Raw genomic sequence first — 22,671 nt, 5'->3', positions numbered from 1 at the left:
GGTCAAGGTCATGTACCTTGGTTGCGGGCTTATCCCCAGTAGTGGGTGTGCAGGAGGCAGCTGATTGATGTTTCTCTCTCATCGATGTTTCTGGCTTTCTATCCCTCTCTCTTCCTCTCTGTAAAAACTCAATAAAATATATTTTTTTAAAAACACTTGAACGATGATTGGCTATCTTAGCACAGAAAATATCCCGGCAAAATGGATGGAGACAGTTTCTGCTTACCTTATTTTCATGAGAAAAAAATATTCCAGGAGATAAGCACTTATTGAAAAGAAACATTAAAGCTCAATTCACTTACAACTTATCAGGAGTTCGCCCATTTTTTACAAATGCCGATTTAACTTCTCTGTAAGGAAACCAAAGGTAGCATTCCCATTTGCATTTATGTATGGCACAGTCCTCACTTCAGATAAAAATACTTTGGGAAACCAGGAAAGATTGCACAAGGTTAGGGGCAACCTGAAAACCTCTTGGTGAAAAACACTTATGTCCTTTGGGGCAATAAAAAAATATGTGCAGACTTAGTTACAAATATTTACATTTTAAAACAGAAACATGAGTTAGCTATTCAGTTGCTCAATATCAATGATTCACAGGCATTTCAAACGGTGTGACAATGTGTCCGCATGTCTGGCCACATTTGAATGCATAGGATACAGGAAAGATTATGGTCCTTCAGTCTGCCACCTATCACACATCTATAAAACAAAATGATTTACATTCTGACAGCTTGACAACCAAAAGGACTGAGCAAACAGTTTTATTATCTCGCATAATACAGACTTTAAGAACTACTGATTTCACTCATTTGTTCAACAACTTGTCCTAAAATCTCATCGACAACATCAACGTCATAATTCACTTGCTGCAGATCGAGGTCAGGTACAATCATGGCCAGCAGTTGTCCCACGTTAACTCGGAGAGATCGCAGTTTGAAGCTGCAAATACAAGTGTTACATTTATTTAAAGAAACAAAAACCAAATATTACCTTTAGTAGATAAACAGTGCAATACAGTTTAATATCCATGTAGGGCATAATGCTTAAGGGGAAATTAGTCCACCAATTTAATCACTATAATTCAATGTAATAATTATGTATCTATTGGTAGTCAGTAGTGTTTCATAACACTAGTGGCTCTTTGGCTCCAACGTTTAGAATTCTGACTTGAGCCTGGAGAAAACATGGACTGGCAAAATACATCTCCAAAACACAGTGACAACAGCGAGCATCCTGGCTGGTGTAAGAGTAAGAGTGCATCTCTGACTCCGCCGCCTGTGAAGAAAGAACTGTTCCCTAGCAGACATTCTGTGAGCTATCCGTCACTGTGTAAGAGGAGAAAGAAATGGTTCTGGGCCTAACCGGTTTGGCTCAGTGGACAGAGTGTTGGCCTGCGGACTGAAGGGTCCCAGGTTCGATTCTGGTCAAGGACATGTACCTTGGTTGCGGGCACATCCCCAGTAGGGGGTCTACAAGAGGCAGCTGATGGATGTTTCTCATCGATGTTTCTAACTCTCTATCCCTCCCCCCTTCCTCTATGTAAAAAAATCAGTAAAATGTATATTATAATTTTTAAAAATGGTTCTGTGATCAAAGATGCTCATAAAACATTGGGTTAATTAATGCTAAACAAGACTTTTTAAAATGCAAGAATTCATGCTAAAGGTCACTGACAATCCATTTTTCAAATGCATTTACAGGAAACCAATGTCTCTCTCTCACATCGATCTCTCTCTCTCTCTCTCTCTCTCTCTCTCTCTCTCTCTCTCTCTCTCTCTCACCCCTCCCTTCCTTTCCTTTCCACTCTCTCTAAAAGCAATGGGGAAAAAGTATCCTCAGATGAGGATTAAAAAATAAATAAAAAATCATCAGTTACTCAAAGGTTAGTGTGCGAGAGTCATCTGCAGTGCTTCAGTGTCCAGTTTAATAACCTGCACTGTGGCCCACGGACCGATATTTCTACAAGCAACATGGCTGCTGTGGTTCCGTTCTTAGAAACACCAGCGGGGAGTTTTTCCTGAGCCCTTCCCTCCAGCTTATGTGCAGCACTCCACACAACAGATTTAGTGAAGTCCTTCAAAACTTATGCTAGAAAACAGTACTAATACAATTCATGGTCAAGTGAGGGTAGTAGCTGATTTCTCAATAGCACCTTTTAGCTCTGAAGTCCTAGCATATTAGCAAAAAAGTGGCACAATCTTAGCCCTGAATGTCTGTTTATGAATGGCAAACCATCAACACAGCACCAACACTGTCCCCCACCACCTGAACATATCCACTCTCAAAAACAAAACAAATCAAAACAGAAACCCAGTTCCATTTTATACGTTACTGAGACAGGGTGGGGTAGTCATTCATTTGCTCTTTTCTGATTTTCACAGAACTTCTTCCTAATGATCACCTGTACTAAGGCAATTTTTAGTAACGGTGGGATTTCCCAAAAGTTAAGATGGGGGAAGGCACATAGTAGTAAGAGGAGGATAGCAGACCTTAAAGAAATGGTGCCAAATACAAAAGTAAAAGAAATCAAACATTCCAAACCACTCTGACCAATCCAGAGCCTCGGTCGTTGGAGCTATTTCACTTAAGTTGGATCTAAACTGTTAGCCTCTGAGGGAAGGATGATAATATGCACTTCTCTTTCTCTATCACATGTTGGGGTCAGAGCAGTCAGTAACTGCTCTGGATAGAGTACCTGTTAGATGTGTGATAGCAAATTAGTATCTCATAACCAGCACTACAGACAGCGAAGTGGCTCAACTGAAATTACCTTTCCCCATCAGCATAATTTACAGACTCTTCGATAGTACTTGAAGTTGAAACATCTGTTCCTCTGTGTTCATTTGCAGATTTTAATTGTTCAATTTCAGTTTTCAGTTCTTCACACTGTGAACGAATTTGTGATTTCTCCATTTGCAGTATTTCAACCTGACAAGAAAATTATAATTACTGTAAAATTTAGAACTACTGATATCAAAGTACAAATTTAAGATAAGAAATGTAGAAAACCTGCTTGATGAAAAGTACCACAAAAAAATATTAGACAAAACCCCCAATAGCTTTCAATGTTTAGTTTCATTTTCCCATCTTTGTACACAGGAAGGAACAAAAGTTCATTACAACTTTCTAAAAATATATATAGTGCCTGAAAACTAGGAAACCAAGACTACAATGCCTAAATGACGCTGGTGTCAGTGTGTAGTTTCTGGCACACTCCCCCACTCTGGGTGATGAACCAAACCTCAGACTGACTGTGAGCGATGAGGTCACCTAGCTCCTAAGCCAGTCACACAAAGATGGAAGTCTGACTGAGCACTTCTGTCAGCAGTATTTCCAGGAACAGGCATGTTGTTTCCAAATTCTACTTAGCTGAGAAAAACCCTCCTTTCAAACACCATGTACATATCTTATATAATAAAAAGCCCTAAATGCTAAGTGTCTGATCATCCAATAGGCCAATCAACCAATCCTATATAATAATAATCCTTTATAATAAAGATACAATATGCAAATCAACCATCACTCCCAACACACAAGATGATCGACCCCATGTGGACACAAGATGGATAGCAAGGGGGGGGGGGGGCAGTTGTGGACAATCAGGCCAACAGAAGAAAGCAGTTAGGAGTGACCAGGCCAGCAGGGAGGGCAGTTAGGGGCAATCGGGCTGGCAGGGTAGAAGTTAGGCATCAATCAGGCTGGCAGGGGGTGGTTAGGGGGTGATCAGGCTGGCAGGCAGGAGAGCAGTTGGGAGCCAGCAGTCCTGGATTGTGAGAAGGATGTCCGACTGCCCAGTGGAATCAGGCCTGAACAGGCCATCAGATATCCCTCGAGGGGTCCCAAATTGGAGATGGTGCAGGCTGGGCTGAGGGGACACACCCCATGCATGAATTTCGTGCACTGAACCTCTAGTCAAAGCATAATATGCTAATAATATGCTAAGGTTGCTCAACTGCTATGACATGCACTGACCACCAGAGGGCACAGCTGACAGGTCGACCAGTTGCTGACATGCCCTGATCACCAGGGGACAGATGCTCAATGCAAGAGCTGCACTCTGGTGATCAGTGTACTCCCGCTGAGCCATCAGTCAGAAATCCCCTGAGGGGCTCCCAGACTCCAAGGGCACAGGCTGGGCTGAGAGTCCCCCCCACCAAGTGCACGAATTTCATGCACTGGGCCTCTAGTGATACATAAAATAATTTTCCTTAAAAAGGAGATACCAAATTGGACCTGGAGGCAGTACAGAGGCCAATACTTAGTTCCTGATACTAAAATCTCCTCCTTCCTCAGTAAAGAACCCCCGAATAGACTGAAATTCCAGGGCACCCATTAACCAGTTAAGTCAAGTCCCAACAGATGGAATATACAACTCTGAGGAACAGCATCTTCCTCTTCCCTTCTGCTTGGAATGTTAGCTACGTGAGGGCTGGGCCTGAAAAGCCAGCTCAGACCACAACTGCACACTGTGAAGCAAAGCAACTAAGCAATGTCCTGTGCACTACAGGACACTTACCAGACCTGTCACCACCGCTGGATCCCAGCACTGCCCATCTACAGACAGTTTAAGAACCAAAACTACCCTACACATTTTCATATGCCCCCAGCAGGCTGATCCTCGGTGGAGAGCCAGGACCATGGCATGCAATCAGGGGAAATTCGGACTGAGCTATGTACTTCACTCTGGCAGCTGGCAGTGGTCTCAGGTTGATACCGCTGGATTCCCATGACCACCAGGAGGATGAGTGAAAGAACTCACCTCACTTTTATACTGGTCCCTCTCAACAGTGCACTTGTCCAGCTGTCTAAATACATCATCAAGCTGCACAACCATTTCATCCACCTCGCTCTTACTGTCATTATTGGAACACTGACTACATTCATGCTTGACGTGCTGCAAAGCACTGCACTGTTTTTTCAGCCTTTCTATTTCGTCCAGAGCTTGCCGATACTGAGATACCATGTGGTCTACACTTTCAGATTTGCCATTAATACTTTCAAGTAAATACACAGCATCGGTTTCAGTAGATTGATGGCAAGTTTCCTTCTTCACGTATTTGTCATTCATTTCTAGTATCCTTTGTTGTAACAGCCTGATTTGGTCAGTGAACACATGACACTGTCTTTTATAATCTTCTTTTTCTTGGGAAACTAGCAGCAGCTCATTTCTGAGTTCACTTATCTGGCACCCAGCATCACCCACAGCTTTCTCAAAGGTCTGCGGCGCCTCCTGTGGCTTCGCTTCAGCTTCCACGCAGGATGGCGGTGCCGCCGAATCGTCTCTTAAATTGACATCATCTTCAATAGTTTCTTCCTTTTTAACCACCAGGCCTGGGACTTCAGTCTGGGTGGCCACAGCAGTTGCCTGCTCACACCTGGATGGCAAGGTGCCTGTTGAACTCGTCTGGTCACAAGGTTCACAGTCACCCATAGGCTCATCCTGAACAGTATTTTGCTCGATGTGCCTCTGTTCCGGTCTCGCTTCAGCATTATGCTCTACGGCGGGCTTGGGAGTACTGTTTTCTTCTAGGATGATGACATCTTCATCATCCTCTTTATAAGCTGGAGTTTCAAATGCTTGATTACTCAATCTCGGAGTCTTTGCATTCAAAATTGAGGAACGAGGAGAAGAAAGTCTCCGTTTCATGCTGCAAAAGATTTTATATGCAAATTAAGTTATGAAATATAGATATGAACAAAATAGATGACTTTGAATTATTCTATCTTAAAATTTGAAGAACTACTTACTCATGCTGTGTTTTACAACAGTGGTACGTTATTGCACGGTTCTACCCAGTGAGTTAATGGAGTACAGATCCTCTGCTCCCTCTACACCCGAACAAACACTGCTGGGAGGTCTTTAAAGCATCAGATGAGCCTTTAAAGCATCTCTTCATTCGCTGTCCTCTGGGCACTTCAAGGTACCCATGTCCCAGCCAGAACGCACCACCACCTCAGGTCCCCCTTTGTATTCCAAAGCTCAGGGAGTGGCACTGCCATCCCATCTGCCCATCGCGATTTGCATTGACAATCAGTGATCAAGTGAGCCACAGAGCAAACCCGTATGCCCTGTCCTTTCATGTAACACAATATTCTTCATTTCCTTAGGTTTCTGGGAATTTATCACCAGTTGATTACTTTTTGCACCACTTTTAAAAAGATATTTGTACTAGTTTCCTGTTTGGGCCTGCTGTGTCAGACCTCACGTTTCCTTGACTTAAGATTTTCTGCCCCAACCAGGTGTCTCAATTGGTTGGAACATCAGCCCTTGCACCCAAAGGTTGCTGGTTCGATTCCCAGTCAGGGCACGTACCTAGGTTGCAGAAATGATCACAGTAGGGGTGCATAAAGGAGGCTATGGCTTGATGCTTTTCTCCAACATCAATATTTCTATTTCCTCCCTTACTATCTTTCAAAAATTAAATTAAAATAAAAAATGTATCCTAAGAGGAGGATTAAAAACAAAGAAAGAACTTCCTTTCTTGGTTTATTCTCTATCGAAGGAGTACAAATTCTAATGAAATCTTGAGAAGGCATAACCAGGACATAAAAAATGTAAAACTTTGCTGATGAAGGTATCTTTATTTACCTCGTGTGTTTACTGGCTTGGTTTTATACAGACTTTAAGGATGGTAGTTACTTTCTCAAAACTGTAGAAGCATCCAATTCCCATATACACTCAGTGTGCTGCCAGTCTCAGCCTGCCTTTGTGCAGTTTGTTCCTCCGTGTCTAAACTTCATGACGTGCCCTAACAGGTTTGGCTCACTGGATAGAGCGTCGGCCTGCAGAACGAAGAGTCCTAGGTTTGATTCCAGCCAAGGGCACGTGCCCAGGTTTGTGGGCTCAATCCCCAGTAAAGGGCCTGCGGATTCTCTCTCATCACTGATGTTTCTCTCTCTCTCTCCCTCCCTCTCCCTTCCTCTCTGAAATCAATAAAGAAATACATTTAAAAACAAAAACAAAAGCACGTGGGAAGACGCTTTCCCCAGACATTGTGCTGTGTGTGTAGTGGAATGAAGGCTTTCTTCCATTACTTCCTCCCTTCGTTTTCGGATTCCCTATTCAGATGCTGACCTTCCTGTCCCCCCTTTTTCTACCTCCACCTACTTACCTTTCCGTTCTAAGAGGCTCACTTGTCCAACATCTCCCCACCTCCCAGCCAATGTCACGTGGTTTCTTCATGCCCTTCCTCCCATTTGTACATGGTGATCCTTGGCCCTCTCTTTCTATTTCAGAGTGAGGGTGGGCTTGCGATTCAAGAGCACGCAGACACTGCACATCCAGAGCTTTATCTGGGGAACCCAGTGAGGGAGGAAGAGGGGTTTCTCCCGCTCAGTATTCAAATATTTGCTCACTCCTGTTTTCAAAGCAGTGGCGCCCGGACATCTTCAGCAGAAAACACTGGTCCAGAAGGTCCCCTTCCCACCTCCTGACACGGAGGAGAGCAAGCAAGCCTCCTGTCCTCGGCCTAGTTTTCACCTTCAGAAGAACTGGTGTCTCCAGGTTCTCATCTGTCCAGAGATCTCCGGAGTGAGCCAGTGGATTGGAAATTGCCCCATTATTTTTCTTACCAGGCTTACTCCTAATTTGTCATTGTCACAGACTCTGACTCTATGAATTTGAGGATAGGCGTTAAAAACTTCCTCTATTCTCTTCTTCCATTTTAATGATAGTCACTTTTAAAAATAAATTCCATCATTTTTTCTCTGTAAACTACAGATATTTCTTTTTCCTACTTTGTCTGGAACCATCTTTATGAAGAAAAACCAGGAATACAAAGAAAACTGGTTTTTAAAACTTCACACAAGTTTCTAGTTAAGTAGCAGCCCGGCCCCAAAAGAAGTCCCTAAACGTGAGCTGGAAGGGCAGCTCCATGTGCCTATGCACAAAGGCAATTCTTTCTGTTTCCTAAGGTCACAAATCCCTTGGAGAATTTAATGAAGGTCACAAAACCTCTGCAAAAATCTAGCATCACTATCTCAGAGAATCTTGTTCCAATGTTTCTTTCAACAATAAGCATCAGGTGTATCGGTCTGATCCACCAGTCCACTCACCTCACCTGTTCTTTCCTTCCCTCTGAACGGGCCCTGTGCACAGAGTCCTGCATTCAGGGTTTCAGGAACCAACTGAAGTAAGCACAGCCTCATCACGAGCCTTCCCAGTCATTCCAGTCAAGAGAGCTAACTAATTGTTCAAACCACTACCACTCATCCTTTTTATCCCTTCCTTCACCAACCACTCATCCAAAATACAGTGTCACGGGCTATGCTAAAAATGTATAGTTCACATCTGACATTATAATATTACTAGAGGCCTGGTGCACGGATTCGTGCACAGATGGGATCCGGCCTGCAGGCCCGGATTGGGGAGGGAGGGGGCCTGATCAGGGCGTGGCAGGGGAAGGGGCTACAGTTGGTTGGCAGGCCAGCCCCACCTCCTGGTCGAAGTTCCTATAGAGGGGACAATTTGCATATTAGTCTTTTATTATATAGAATACTCTTAATTATTTTGTTTTCTTCTTTACTCCGTTACTGACAATCCTAAAAAGCAGAAACTGCCCTGGCCAGTGTAGCTCAGTTGGTTGGAGCATCACCCCATATAACAAAAATGAGCAGGTTCCATTCCCAGTCAGGACATGTAAGGAGGCAACCAATCAATCTTTCCCTCTCACAATGATGTTCCCCTCTCTCTCTCTCTCTCTCTCTCTCAAAAAAAAAAAGAAAAAAAAAAATCAATAAAAACATCCTTGGGTGAGGAGTAAAAAAGAAAAGGCAGAATATTTCATGCTATCGGAAATCTCAGAGGTAACAATTTGATGAAATTCCACAATAAATACAATTAATATTTGTAATTGATTTAAATAGGTGGCAAAAGTGGGATATGATAAGTACATGTGGATACTGTGAGCATTCACCTGTCCTTAAGACTTTTAATACACCTAAACTACAGTTTCTTAGATGTGCCTGCGAGGGCCCAGGAAAGGCTGTTTAATTGTCGCCCCGAACGGGAAGCACATTCTGCCACTGACCTGTTGCTCTCAGGCTCAGCCTGGGGTGAGCTCCTGTTGTTTACAAGTCTTGCTGCATAAGTGGTCGCTGGTTCGGAACTATGTCCTCTTGGAACACTGTCCTTCGCGGGAGAAAAACTTTGACTTGGCAAAGATATTGTTCGAAACAACAGTTCAGTATCAATCTGTTGGAGGGAGAAAAAACTTTTCTTAAAGGAATTTTTTTTAATGTTCAAGGTCCAAAACACAATACATTTTTTTTCCCTTTTCTCCTTATGCAGAAGATGCTGTCAACTATCCTACCCTGTCACCTCCTTGTGCTACACTGGGGAGCAAAACACAACAGGCCAAGAGCCACATCCATTCTGCAAGTGAGCTAAGAATGGATTTATGTTTATTAAGGTGTGAATAAAACAAATGAAAAATATGCAATGGAGACTATATGTAGTCCACAAAGCCCAAAACGTTCACTATCTGGTCTTTTACAGAAAGGATCAGTTGGCCCTGTAGTATATAGAGAACTTACGTAGATATAATAAAAACGTTTTTTCTAAGAGAAATAAGTTAAAGACAGTCATAAGGATACTGCTTTTAAAAACAAGTAAACCCACTATCCTTATATCCCAGTTCTGTTCTCACCCTAACCCTAAGCTTTATACAAGAAAACATTTCAACATAATTATAAGCAAACATACACATCTGCAGCAGATCAAAACTTCCACACAAGCAGGAGCACCTAGTCACATACTCAGAACAGGCTCCTCAGCACCAGTAAGCAATCAGAAAGGAAGAAAGGGGCGGGGAGAGTGGTCAACAGAGACAAAGAACACCCCACAGCTTCGGTCCAGGTTAGGACTAGAACTTAGCTCCTGGGAGTCCTACATACCTTTCCTTGACTGCCTAGCAACAGGTTCTAAAAAGAATGTCTGCCTTTCCTCAGAAGATGCCCTGCCTTGGCCGGTGTGGCTAAGTGGATAGAGCGTCGGCCTGCAGACTGAAGGGTCCCAGGTTCAATTCCCGGTCAAGGGCACATGTCCAGATTGCTGGCTCAATCCCCAGTAGGGGGCATGCAGGAGGCATTCTTTCTCATCATGGATGTTCCCCTTTCTCCCTCTCCCTTCCTTTCTAAAATCAATAAAATTAGATATTAAAAAAAAAAAAAGGATGCCCCACTAAATAATAAAACTGAACAACAGTTTAGCACCGCAAGTGTGGCTCAGTGGTTGGGCATCAACCCAAAAGGTTGCAGATTCCTGATCAAGGCACATGACGGGGTTTCAGGCTTGATCCCCAGTAGGAGGTGAGCAGGAGGGAGTCAAGTGATCAGTCAATCAATGTCTCTCTCTCATTGGTGATATTTCTCTCTCTCTCCTCCCTCTTCTCTTAAAACATTTTGTTTGTTTGTTTTTGGAACAGATTGAATGAAGTTGTTGGGTTAAGAAGTCAGGGTTGGAAAGTGGACAAGGAGGAGTATAAGTAAAGAGAAATGCTTGAACTGAAAGAACATGATCACTTCAATTTGCATGCAACTCCCAATCTTTAAAAATATCCGTGCCCTAGCCGGGTTTGCCTCAGTGGTTAAGAGTCAGCCCTCGGGTTTGATTCCCAGTCAGGAGCCTGGTTTGAGGCCTGTGAGGCAACCAATGGATATTTCTCTTTTTCTCCCCTTCCCCCCCCCCCCCCCCCCCCGCCCCGACTGCGCCCCGGGCAACTCCTGTAAAAAAAAAAAAGGGGGGGGGGGGGAATATCCTCATGTGAGGATTAACAAAAACAATGTGTTGAAGTAATTTCTACGCAATAGGAGACCCGGCTATCAAATGGAAGGCTTCATTACCTGAGGGATCCTCTCCAGTTGTCTGATCCTGAATCTGTCCTTGTCTCTTAAAAAAAAGAAGAAGAAGAAAGGAAAAGATATTTACATCTCCTGGACATCTCACCCCCACGTCCCCGGGACGCGCACACTGGAATCAGAGGTGCATCAGTGCGCCTTCACCTCTGACTGACTCCCACCACTAACGCCCGGGCCTCAGCTGTCCTCCCCACTGTTCACAGGCCTTGGAACGGGAATTCCACACAGGCCTCACTGGTCTGTGGAGCCCCGTCCTGCTGGATTTAAACAGTGCACCATAAATCGAAAGTTCCAGAAAGTGCTGTGAACTCTGCCCTATGTGTGCAGCACTTTAATCTAAGTTCACCGAGGCTGACCACCATCACTCATGACCTAACATCCCTAGCCCACCTCTATTTCCACGTGACCACTCACATACTTCCTCTAGTTTAACCGACAAATCATTGTGCCCTGTGCATTCTCATCCTACCTTCAAGGCCTGTTACAAACATGTCCTTCATGAATCTCCCTGAACCATGTTGCCCTCTGCATCCTGGGGCCAGAAGTAATCCTCCTTATGGCCTTCCCAATAGGACTAACACAGTGGTCGGCAAACTGCGGCTCCCAAGCCACATGCGGCTCTTTGGCCCCTTGAGTGTGGCTCTTCCACAAAATACCACGGCCTGGGCGAGTCTATTTTGAATAAGAGGCATTAGAAGTAATTTAAGTTTAAAAAATTGGGCTCTCAAAAGAAATTTCAATTATTGTACTACTGATATTTGGCTCTGCTGACTAATGAGTTTGCCGACCACTGGTCTAGATCATGCCTTGCATGGTATTTGTTAACTTCTAAATGGTAATATTCTTATCTCACCTTCCCTGTTAGACTATCCTATCCAATAAAAGAGTAATATGCAGGGAGAGAAACCAAGATGGCGGCACAGGGCAGACACCCGAATGCAGCCTACCACAACAAGTTTGAATTTAAAACTGGAAAACAGGAGAAACATCGCCCTGAAGCGCCGGACAGCCAGCTGAGAGGAGGCTCTGCCATCTGGGAAGAAGAGAGAAGGCACGCTGAACCTCAGGAACTGTGAAGGTGCAGAGAACTGTGCGTGTGAAAAGGCAGCCACCCGATTTCTCTGCTGGCTTGCTTGCGGAGCGCAGAGAGGGCGGGCCAAGTTTGCTACTGGCTTACTCACCGCGCGCGGAGAGGGCGGACAGCTAATGTGCGGCTAGCTTTCTTATTTGGGAGGAAAACAGAACCACCTTATTGCGCTGATAGACGGCCCCAGATAGGGAGAGGCCAGACTGTCGGGCAGTGGGCAGAGATCTCTTGGAGGTGTGTGAAGCCAGCGGCCATTACTGTGGGACTCAGAAACCAGACCCTCATAGGGAGGGGCTGAATAAAGCTTGTCTGCACCACCCGAAATTCCGCCCCATCCAAGCAGGACACAGAAGCCCTTCCAGTGGCTAGCTTTCTCGTTCGCTGCGAATAGGACTCTCCTAGCAAGGGACAGACAGGAATCCAAAGCTTGTCTGCGCCTATACCAAAGAGGTGCACACACCTCCAACCAATTTTGCAGGATTCAACAAACCTTAACTGTGCCACCCCGAGACTCCGCCCCATTCAAGCGGAATACAGAAACCCTCCTAGCTGAGACACTTCTGATCCTCATAGCCCACTGGCTTGGAGATCAACGGTTCCCATTGATACCAACAACAAGCAAGGCTTAACAACAAGACTGCACACTCAGCCCACAAAGGGCTACACCAAGACTGTCCACCTCAGGTAACTGGGAGGCTGACCCACTGAACCATATAGGACACCTTAGCACACAAAGCCACCTACCAACTCAGGGAAGCTATGAAAATGCCGAGACAAGGAAACAGATGACAAACAAAAGAAATGGAGGACAAGAAGCAACTGGATATAGAGTTCAAAACCACGCTTATAAGGTTTTTCAAGAATTTCCTATCGGGTCTAGTAATAATTAATGTCGTTTTTAAACATTCGTTTAAAATCTTGCTTGGTGTTGACTTGTATTGACATAACCTTCAAACACGTGGTATCTACAGAACGTATGAAGTGCAATTAACAAGTTTTGCTTGAAAAAGTTTGTGTTTGGTTTGGTTTTTGTTGCAAAACTAGGGCTAAGAAGATGGCGGATGAAGAGCATATTCGGCACTGCATGCTTTACGAGTTCCAATTAGGAAGAAAAGCAAGTGAGGCTGCAAAAAACATCTATAGTGCTCTTGATCAAGATGCAGTTAGCGCCAGAAAATGCCAGCGTTGGTTTGAGAAATTTCGCGAGGGAAATTTTTCGTTAGATGACAAGAGTGGTCGAGGCCGTGTGTCCAATTTTGATCAAGAAGCTCTTCAAGCTCTTTTGGTGCAAAATCCTCAAATTACCCAACAAGAGCTTGCGACAACTTTCAATTGTTCACAAAAAACAATTTCCAATCAATTGCGTGCACTTGGCAAAGTCCAAAAGTTTGGAAAATGGGTTCCTCATGAGTTGACCAACAACAACCGTAATCAAAGAGTCACAATTTGCAGTTCGCTCCTCTCTCGTCAAAACTGTTTGCCGTTTTTAGAGCAAATTGTTACCTGAGATGAAAAATGGGTGCTGTATGTTAATTTGAAAAGGCGGCCTCAATGGTTGGACAAAAATGAGGCTCCGCAGCCCACGCCAAAACCTGACTTGCATGCGAAAAAAGTGATGTTGTGTGTTTGGTGGAATTTTAAAGGAATTCTTCATTATGAACTTTTACCATCTAACCAAATGGTGTATAGTGCCCAATTGGAAAGGTTAGCCCAAGCTTTAAGAGAAAAAGAACCCGCGCTGATTAATTGGAAGGGCGTAATTCTTCACCACGATAACGCACGACCGCATACTGCAAGAATCACTGCTGAAAAACTGCGCCAGTTGGAATGGGAAGTTCTCCCTCAACCTGCATATTCTCCTGATATTGCCCCTTCCGATTACCATTTGTTTCGTTCTTTGCAAAACTTTCTTCTTGGAAAAAAAATTTAATAATGAAGAATGCCTCAAAAATGCATTGACCGAATTTTTTGCATCAAAATCACAAGAATTTTACAACAGAGGGATTAAAATGCTTCCTGAGCGTTGGGCACAAGTAGTAGAAAACAACGGCAACTATATTGTTGATTAAATTTTGTTGTATTGTTTAAATAAATTCGATTTAAAAAAAATATTAGAAAACGACATTATTACTAGACCTAATAGAAAAGGCCGATAAAATAAATGAGACCTATGAGAATATGAAAAGGGATCAACTAGAAATAAAGAATACATTGTCTGAAATAAAAAATATTATACAGAAATCGCAAGAATCCAGTCAAAGATTTGAAACACAAAGAGCAAGAGGACACTCCTCCACAGAAGAAGATAAGAGAATCCAGAAAGTTGAAAATAGTGTAAGAAACCTCTGGGACAATTTCAAACGAACCAACATCAGATTTATAGGGGTCCCTGAAGAAGAGAGAGAGCAAGATACCGAAACATACTGAAAGAAATAGTGACAGAAAACTTCCCCCACCTGGTGAAAGAATTAGACTTACAAGTCAAGGAAGGGCACAGAACCCCAAACAAAAGGAATCCAAAGAGGACCACACCAAGACACACCATAATTAAAATTCCAAGAGCAAAAGACAAAGAGAGAATATTAAAAGCAGCAAGAGCCGAGACCGGTTTGGCTCAGTGGATAGAGCATCAGCCTGCAGACTGGAGGGTCCCGGGTTTGATTCCAGTCAAGGGCATGTACCTTAGTTTTGGGCACATCCCCAGTAGGGGTTGTGCAAGAGGCAGCTGATCGATGATTCTCTCTCATCGATGTTTCTAACTCTCTATCCCTCTCTCTTCGTCTCTGTAAAAAAAATCAATATATTTAGTAAGTAAGTAAGTAAGTAAGTAAATAAAAGCAGCAAGAGAAAAGCAGGTAGTTACCTATAAAGGAGCACTCATACGATTGTCAGCTGATTTCTCAACAGAAACCATGCAGGACAGATGGGAATGGCAAGAAATATTCAAGGTGATGGATAGCAAGAACCTACAGCCAAAAATACTCTACCCAGCAAAGCTATCACTCAGAATCGAAGGCCAGATAAAGAGCTTCACAAATAAAAAAAAGCTAAAGGAGTTCATCACCGCCAAACCAGAATTATATGAATTGCTGAAAGGGGTTCTTTAGGAAGAGGAAGAAGATAAAGATAAAAATTATGATCAGCAAATACGTAACTATCAAAAAGTGAAACTTAAAGCCAAGGGAATTAAAAAACCTGATGAACAATAATAACTGCTGAATATAATAGAATCAGAGGTATGGAAGGGGAGTGGACTGACGATTCTCGGGGGAAAAGGGAGTGGGGGGATGCGGGAAGACCCTGAACAAAAACTGTGCACCTATGAATGAGGACAATAGGGGGTGGGGAAAGGGCAGAGGGTGGGGTGGGAACCTGGTGGAGGGGGGAAAAATGAGGAACATTTGTAATAATATGAACAATAAAGATTTATTAAAAAAAAAAAAAAGAGTAATATGTAAATTCCCCATCACTGCAAAATACAAGATGGCCACCCCCATAAAGTCAAAGATGGCTGTACCCATGTGGACACAAGATGGCAGGGAGGGCAAATAGGGATGGCCAGGCCAGCAGGGGTTACTGGGCCAGCAGGGGAGGGCAGTTGGGGGCAACCAGGCCTGCAGTGGAGGGAAGTTGGAGGGCACCAGGCCACCATGGGATGGCAGTTGTGGGGGACCAAGCCTGCAGGGAAGGGCAGTTGGGGGTGACCCGGCTGGCAGAGGAGAGCAGTTGATAGCGATCAGGCCAGCAGGGAAGGGCAGTATGGGGCAATTGGACCGACTGAGGAGCTGTTAGGTATCGATGAGTCTGGCAGTGGAGTAATTAGGGAATGATCACGCAGGCATGCATGCAAGCAGTTGGGTGCCAGCAGTCGTGGATAGTGAGAGGGATCCCAGAATGGAGAGAGTGCAGGCTGTACTGAGGGATACCCATCCCTGTGCATGAATTTCATGCACCGGGCCTCTGGTAAGCTCATAAAGGACAGTATTCACTCATGATCCGTGGCCCCAAAAGACAAACTATCTGTATGCAAACTACCTTGTACATAGGGCAGCAATAAACAGGGATGACAAAAAGAGGTGTCCACAGCATCAACTTTTTTTAAAACCCACTTGCTGTTATGCACCCAACAAATTATTTTCTTGGGTCATAATCTTTTTGGCTGTACACAACCCATGAACAAGGGTCTGAGCGAAACACAGACTTGTTCTCAATAAACAGTCAAACCTCTGCATCCTTAGGTTTCACATCTGCAGATTCAGCCAACCATGCACACAGAGGGACAGCTTAAGTCGCAGGCAGATTTTTGACAGCAGAATGAAGGTCCCTCTAACCCCCAACCTCCACCCCACTGTTCAAATCAGCAAATACTGCAAATGCATTAATTTTTCTCCCACCGCAAATCAGTGCCACCCTCACCTCTTCTTGTAGGTTTTTTCATACGTCGGATGCACCAAATCTTCATCTTCAGGTTCTTCCGGAACATCACAATTTCTAGTCATAAAAATCACAGGAAGAGCAGGTCAGCAGTGCCGAGTCACACAACTGGAACAGTATTTCCTTCTTTCCAAATAGGCCACTCCCAACTATCTGGTACCTGAACTGTGGGTCAGGGTTATTGGAGCAATACCATTTTTCTGGGAGATGATCTATCCCATCTGGTAATTTTCGCCACTTTAGACAGGAATCACATTGAACCCATGTCTGGTCAGGACGTTTCCTGTAATAAAAAAATATATATTAGCATGGAAACATGATGCTAAGTACACTTCCATTAGCTTTTCCATATTATTTCCATAATAAAATGCCCCTCTTATTTAATTGTCTCTGAAAACTCATGACATCTATTATTGTGTACAGCAAGTTAAAACAATTTTGATTACCTTCAAAAGATTAAAAATGACAGGGCAATTTATTTTTTAAAATATATATATTTTATTGATTTTTTTACAGAGAGGAAAGGAGAAGGATAGAGAGCTAGAAACATCTATGGGAGAGAAACATCCATCAGCTGCCTCCTGCATACCCCCCTTACTGGGGATGTGCCCGCAACCAAGTTACATGCCCTTGACCGGAATCAAACCTGGGACCTTTCAGTCCACAGGCTGACGCTCTATCCACTGAGCTCTATCCACTGGCGACAGGGCAATTTAAATTACTTAAGTATATTATTTAACAGCATACTATTAAACTTACTCCAAGATAATAAAAACTCAAAACAACTCAAAATATTTCAAATGCCTTGCTCTGAAATTTAGTGTTTGTACCTGCGAAGACAAATCTATAATATATATAAAAGCCAGCGACCAGAACGCCCCAACAACCAAACGGTTGCTATGATGCCCAATGAGCCCTTGAAGAGGCCTAATCGGGGTGTGGAGCCAGCCTATCCCATCCCAATAGGACCACAGCCCCTCGCCCCAGCCCCCCCCCCCAATTGGGGACAAGGCCCACCAGACAATTGCCTGCAGCCCCTCCCCCCAGCCAAGCCAACCCCGATTGGGGCAGGACTGCTGGCTAACCCCCTGCCCTCTCCTCCTCCCCACAGGCCCAGCCCTCATCCACCTATTGGGGCCAGGATGGCCGGACCGCACCGTGCACGAATTCGTGCACTGGGCCTCTAGTATATTTCTTAGCAAAATAAATCCCCAGTACAGAAAACAGACAAGTTGTATTACTACAGTTTAAGCAACTTTTTACAATTGTACTACGTTTTATCCTCTATTACAGCACATCTCTGAACAACTTAAAATTTATATGTTCTTTCAGTTCATAAAGTACTTTCTTATTTTTATCACTTAATAATTACACTGATCCTGTAAAAAATTTGAGACTCATTTAACATATAAAGACTTCATCTTAGTGCCTGTAATTTTTTAAATGTAGTTTTGAAAAATGCATGTATACAATTAGATGAATCTTCAAACAGTCCAGAAGCTTATAAATAAGTATAAATTGATTTCAGGAGGTTACATTATTGCATGTGTAGACACACACAAAATAAATAAGAAATTAATACACCAAGTTGTATCTTCCTTTTTCTTCTCTTTTTTCTTTTTTTAAAAATATATTTCATTGACTTTTTACAGAGAGGAAGGGAAAGGAATAGAGAGTTATTAACAAGAATGAGAAAGAAACATCGATCAGCTGCCTCCTGCACACCTCTTTCTGGGGATGTGCCTGCAACCAAGGTACATGCCCTTGACGGGAATCGAACCGGGGACCCTTCAGTATGCAGGCTGACACACTATCCACTGAGCCAAAGATAGTTAGGGCTCTATCTTTGTTTTTCATTATACATCTTGAATATCTTCCCATTGGTACACACAGTAAACAACAGTACTCATTCATAGGATTATTACTATGTGCTCAGTGGGCTTCTGAGTTTGTCACACATATCTTTTAACTAGAGGTCCAGTGCACAAAATTCATGCATGGGGGGAGTCTTCTCCTAGTCTGATGATCAGGGCCAGCGGGAAATTGGGAGCCCCGCTGGCACTCGCCTTGGCTGGCCTGGAACCTGTGGGCTGGGGGCAGCTCCTGCATTGAGCTTCTGTCCCCTGGTGGTCAGTGAAAATCAGAGACCAGTCATTCCACAGGTCGTTCTGCTGTTCATTCGATTTGCATATTAGGCTTTTATTATATAGGATTCTTACAATCCTAGGAGAAATAGAAGCTTAGAAGAGGCGAAGTAAGAAATTCAATGTCACATGGTTACTTAAGCAGCAAAACTAGAATCCAAACTCAAGACTGGTTTATGAGATAATACAACACATGGGTAAAAACTTCATAATCATGAATCTTTTGTGACTATGTATAAATATATATATTCATTAGTTCACTATTCTAAAATGTTTTTATTGATTTTTAGAGAGGGAGAAAGGGAGGAAGGGAAACATTGTCATTGTTCCACTCATTTCTGCATTATTGGTTGCTCCTTGTACATCCCCTGACTGGACATTGAACCCAAAACCTTGTCATCCAGGGACAACGCTCTAACCAACTGAGCTTGCCTGGCCAGGGCCTATACATCAAGTTATTTTATGGTCTGCTGATTTAAACTATAGAATTTATTACTTACTTTGGGTGAGAGTCAAGTGTAAACACTACACAGTCACTGCACCCTCTAACATCAACTGTACCTTCTACATCTTGATAATAGAGAGAGTTGACTTTTTAATGTAAACTTACTGTATATCTTCAACAGGCAAATTTAGAGGGTATTCTGCATTTTTCTTCACTTTCATTTCATTCCAGTAATCATTCAGTTTATCTCCCAGTGCTAGTATTGTAAGCCTGAAAAGTAAATTATGAAACCAATTTAAGAAAAAATAATGATCAGATTAAATCTTTGTCAAACACAGAGAAAGCACAATTTAGCAATGATCAGGTGGACATGGGAGGGTAAGGAGTAGGAACAAAGGACCCCCAAAAGTACAATTAATAAAAAACACTCAATGTAACAGCAATTTTCTAGAAAGGACCTTTTTAAGCTCCTGGTGCAGAACAAGGGGCCTCTGGGAGGAAGACACAATGTAACACTTTGGGTCCCTTGTGGAAGAATGCGGCCACCAATCATGGTGACAACCACATTATGGTAACAACCAATTATGGTGACAGGCTCTCTGAATTTCAACTCCAACTGCCCACGCTTCAATTCAAGTCAAACTCTTAACTTTTTGTGCATGAAAGTATGCAACCATTACCAGCAAATATATTTCAAATAGCTTCTGTCCCACAATTAAAGACTTTCACTTCTCCCACAGTAAGATGTCTTTTCTTAATTGAGTTTATTAGCACGACATTGGCTAATAAAATTACATAGGTTTCAGGTATACAACTGTATAATAATACATCATGTGTTTACTGCACTGTGTGTTCACCACCCCAAGCCCCGTAAGATGTTACAAAGCAAGTCAATGGGACCAACTGAAATAAACAAGACTAAAGCCACAGTTCTTCCTCGTCTCTTTTTCTCATCACCTCTACTCCTCATCCATGACACTGCAACCAATTCTGTTGAGAGTATACGTAGGAGAGGAACTGCAGGGTCCTGTTGTGAGCATTTACTTGACAGCCTAATAGTTTTCAAAAATGAACAATCAACAGTTTTATATCCCACAGCAATGTACGATGAGAGCTCCAACTGCCTACATGTTGCCAGCATTTGCTTGTCTTCACTGTAAATAATATATCCACTTTTGCTCATTATGAGTGAAGCTTTTTACATCTTGTTTAAAGAACCTGCCTAACTAAAGATTATAAAAGTATGCCGAGATCGGTTTGGCTCAATGGATAGAGAGTCAGCTTGGGAACTGAAGGGTCCTGGGTTTGATTCTGGTCAAGGGCATGTACCTTGGTTGCAGGCATATCCCCAGTAGGGGGTGTGCAAAAGGCAGCTGATCGATGACTCTCTCTCATAGATGTTTCTAACTCTCTCTCTCCCTTCCTCTCTGTACAAAATGAATAAAATATATTTTTTAAAAATAATAATAATAAAAAAATTATAAAAGTATGCCTGTTTCCATTTTGATTTTGTCTCATTTAGGTCTACAATCCATTGAAGAGCTGGCCTTTCGCTTCATTGTAGAGGCAGGAGTTAAAGTTCATTTTATTTGTACAGACAGCCAATTGACCTGGTCTCTTTTGGAAAGATGACCATTTTCTTACCGCACTCTAATGCCACCTTTGCCACAGCATATGTGTGAAAATTGGGGGTTGTTTTTTGACTTCTCTACTCCATTTCACTAGACTGTCTACCCTTTCATTAACACCCGCTTTCTTAGCTACTACAGCTTTCTAAGAGTTATTTAGTACTATGAATCTTCTTGCTTCGCTGTTTTTTAATGACTGTCTTAACTGTTTTCAGTCTTCTGTCTACTTGGAAGTTTAGATTAAGCCTATCAATTTATCAATATCCACACACACCTAATGGGTTGTTCTTTTTTTGGTTCTTTTTAAAACTGAAATTGCATTTAATTATTTTGGAGAAAAACTGACACTTCATAATACCCAGTGTTCCAATTCTTCAACATAGTATACCTACTTATTTAGGTCTTAAATTTCATTCCACAATGTTTTGTGGTTTTCAGTGTTATCGAGGTCTTTGTGTATTTAATTTCCTCTGAAGTACTTGTCTTTATGATGCTTTTATTGATTTTAATATCATGTTGTTTAGCTGTTGTTGCTAGTGCACTGATTTCTGAATACTTATCCAGCAACTTTAGAATACATATTATTTGTTCCTTAATTCCAGACTTTCTACATATTATCATCTGCACACATCTTTATGTGTTCCTTCCCAACCCTTCTAACTTTCATTGCTTTTTCTTGCCTTATTGTATGGGTTATTTCCTCCAGAACAACTGTAAAGAGATGATGTCTTTATCTCATTCTCACTCTTGGGGAAAGCTATTGATTATTCACCGTTAGAAACGATGCCTGCTCTTTTTGTAAATACTCTGTATTGTTATTTGTAAATAACCACTGTTACTATGCCCTTTCTATTAATAATTTTGTAAATGTTCCTTTTTTTTCTAAATCACAAATGGGTGTTGTTTTTATCAATTGATTTTTCTGCACCTATGAAAATATCGATCAGAGTTTTCTAAATCAATGTGATGAATAACACTGAATTTTGAATGTTAAAAACCACCCATACCATCTTGCAATTCATCCCCTTGGTTTAAATGTATCATACCTTTTACATTTCAGTGGATGCTATTTGTTATTATTTTAAAATTTTTATATCTTGATCAGGAAAGATTGACATCAACTTATTTTCTTGTAACATATTCATGAGTTCACTACCAAAGTTATGCAAGTTTATAAAGGACTTTTTTTAAATCTTTGAATTTCATATGTAATCATTTTTCTAAAAATTTATTTAATTCCAAAGGAATGTGTTATTATCTAAAATAATGACAAATTACGCTATCCCTTTCATAAAGTTTTGTCTATAGACCTACAGTACTGTCCTCTATTTCATTTCTGATACTGACAACTGCGGTTTTCTCCTTTATTTCCTTAATTGCTTTGTCTTACCAGATATTTACAGACTATTAATCTTATCAAAGAAACTTCGAGCTCTTTTATTATGTCACTTATCAATTTATTGTCCCTCAGCTCAAAGCCAGACCTCTTGCTCAGCTCTGTGATGCAGTGCCTTTGCCACCTGAGCCAGGTGAGCTGGGCTGGAGCGAGGGGCCTGCAGGGGGAGCCGCTCCGAGTGCTCCCGGGCTCAGGGGGCCGGGCACAGCAGCCTGAGGAGCTCCGCAGGCCCTGACCTCACTCTGCCCGGGCAGGAGAGCAGGCCTGGAACCCGGGTTCCTGCTGAGCCAGATCTTCACCATCCAGCTCCAGCCCACCGCAGCCTGGCAAGAGCAGGCCCAGGACAGGCCCACTGGTCAAGCAGGCGGCTTGCTGTTTCTCGTGGCCTCCAGAGATCGGAACCTCCTAGTTCCCTGCCTGTTTCCTCCTTTTCACCCCGGAGGTTAGCAGCTCCTCTTTTTACCTTTACCCGTTAGTAATCACTTTCTACTGTTCTAGATGTGGGCAATAAAAGGGGGCCACAAACTAAAAATCACACACCCAAAGCAACCACACAGGACGGTGTGGAATTAAAACGTCCCGGCTAGAAACTGGTCATGTCCCAAGGCCAGTGCCTCCTTGACACAGGTCATCCTCGCCTTCACTGAGCCTATCCATTGTCTTCTTGTACCAGGACA

At 42.7% G+C, this 22,671-nt stretch overlaps 1 protein-coding gene across 1 annotated transcript in view; it reads right to left on the bottom strand.

Annotated features, from left to right (window-relative positions):
* Positions 1–748: 748 nt before the first annotated feature.
* MORC3 (MORC family CW-type zinc finger 3) overlaps positions 749–22,671 on the bottom strand; it is a 46,209-nt gene continuing 24,286 nt past the window's right edge. The window contains exons 10-17 of the mRNA XM_036448577.2: positions 19,136–19,240; positions 16,542–16,664; positions 16,364–16,438; positions 10,846–10,891; positions 9,033–9,196; positions 4,763–5,651; positions 2,774–2,931; positions 749–942 (exon numbers count right to left, since the gene is read on the bottom strand). Coding sequence (XP_036304470.1) covers positions 789–942; positions 2,774–2,931; positions 4,763–5,651; positions 9,033–9,196; positions 10,846–10,891; positions 16,364–16,438; positions 16,542–16,664; positions 19,136–19,240 — 1,714 coding nt within the window. The 3' untranslated portion in view covers positions 749–788. The remainder of the gene's footprint in view (positions 943–2,773; positions 2,932–4,762; positions 5,652–9,032; positions 9,197–10,845; positions 10,892–16,363; positions 16,439–16,541; positions 16,665–19,135; positions 19,241–22,671) is intronic.

Source organism: Pipistrellus kuhlii, unplaced genomic scaffold (genome assembly GCF_014108245.1).
Source record: "Pipistrellus kuhlii isolate mPipKuh1 unplaced genomic scaffold, mPipKuh1.p scaffold_m20_p_2, whole genome shotgun sequence".
NCBI classification, from domain to species: Eukaryota; Metazoa; Chordata; class Mammalia; order Chiroptera; family Vespertilionidae; genus Pipistrellus; species Pipistrellus kuhlii.
The sequence above is the reverse complement of the archived record's forward strand: the minus strand, read 5'-3'. Positions and strand labels throughout refer to the sequence as shown.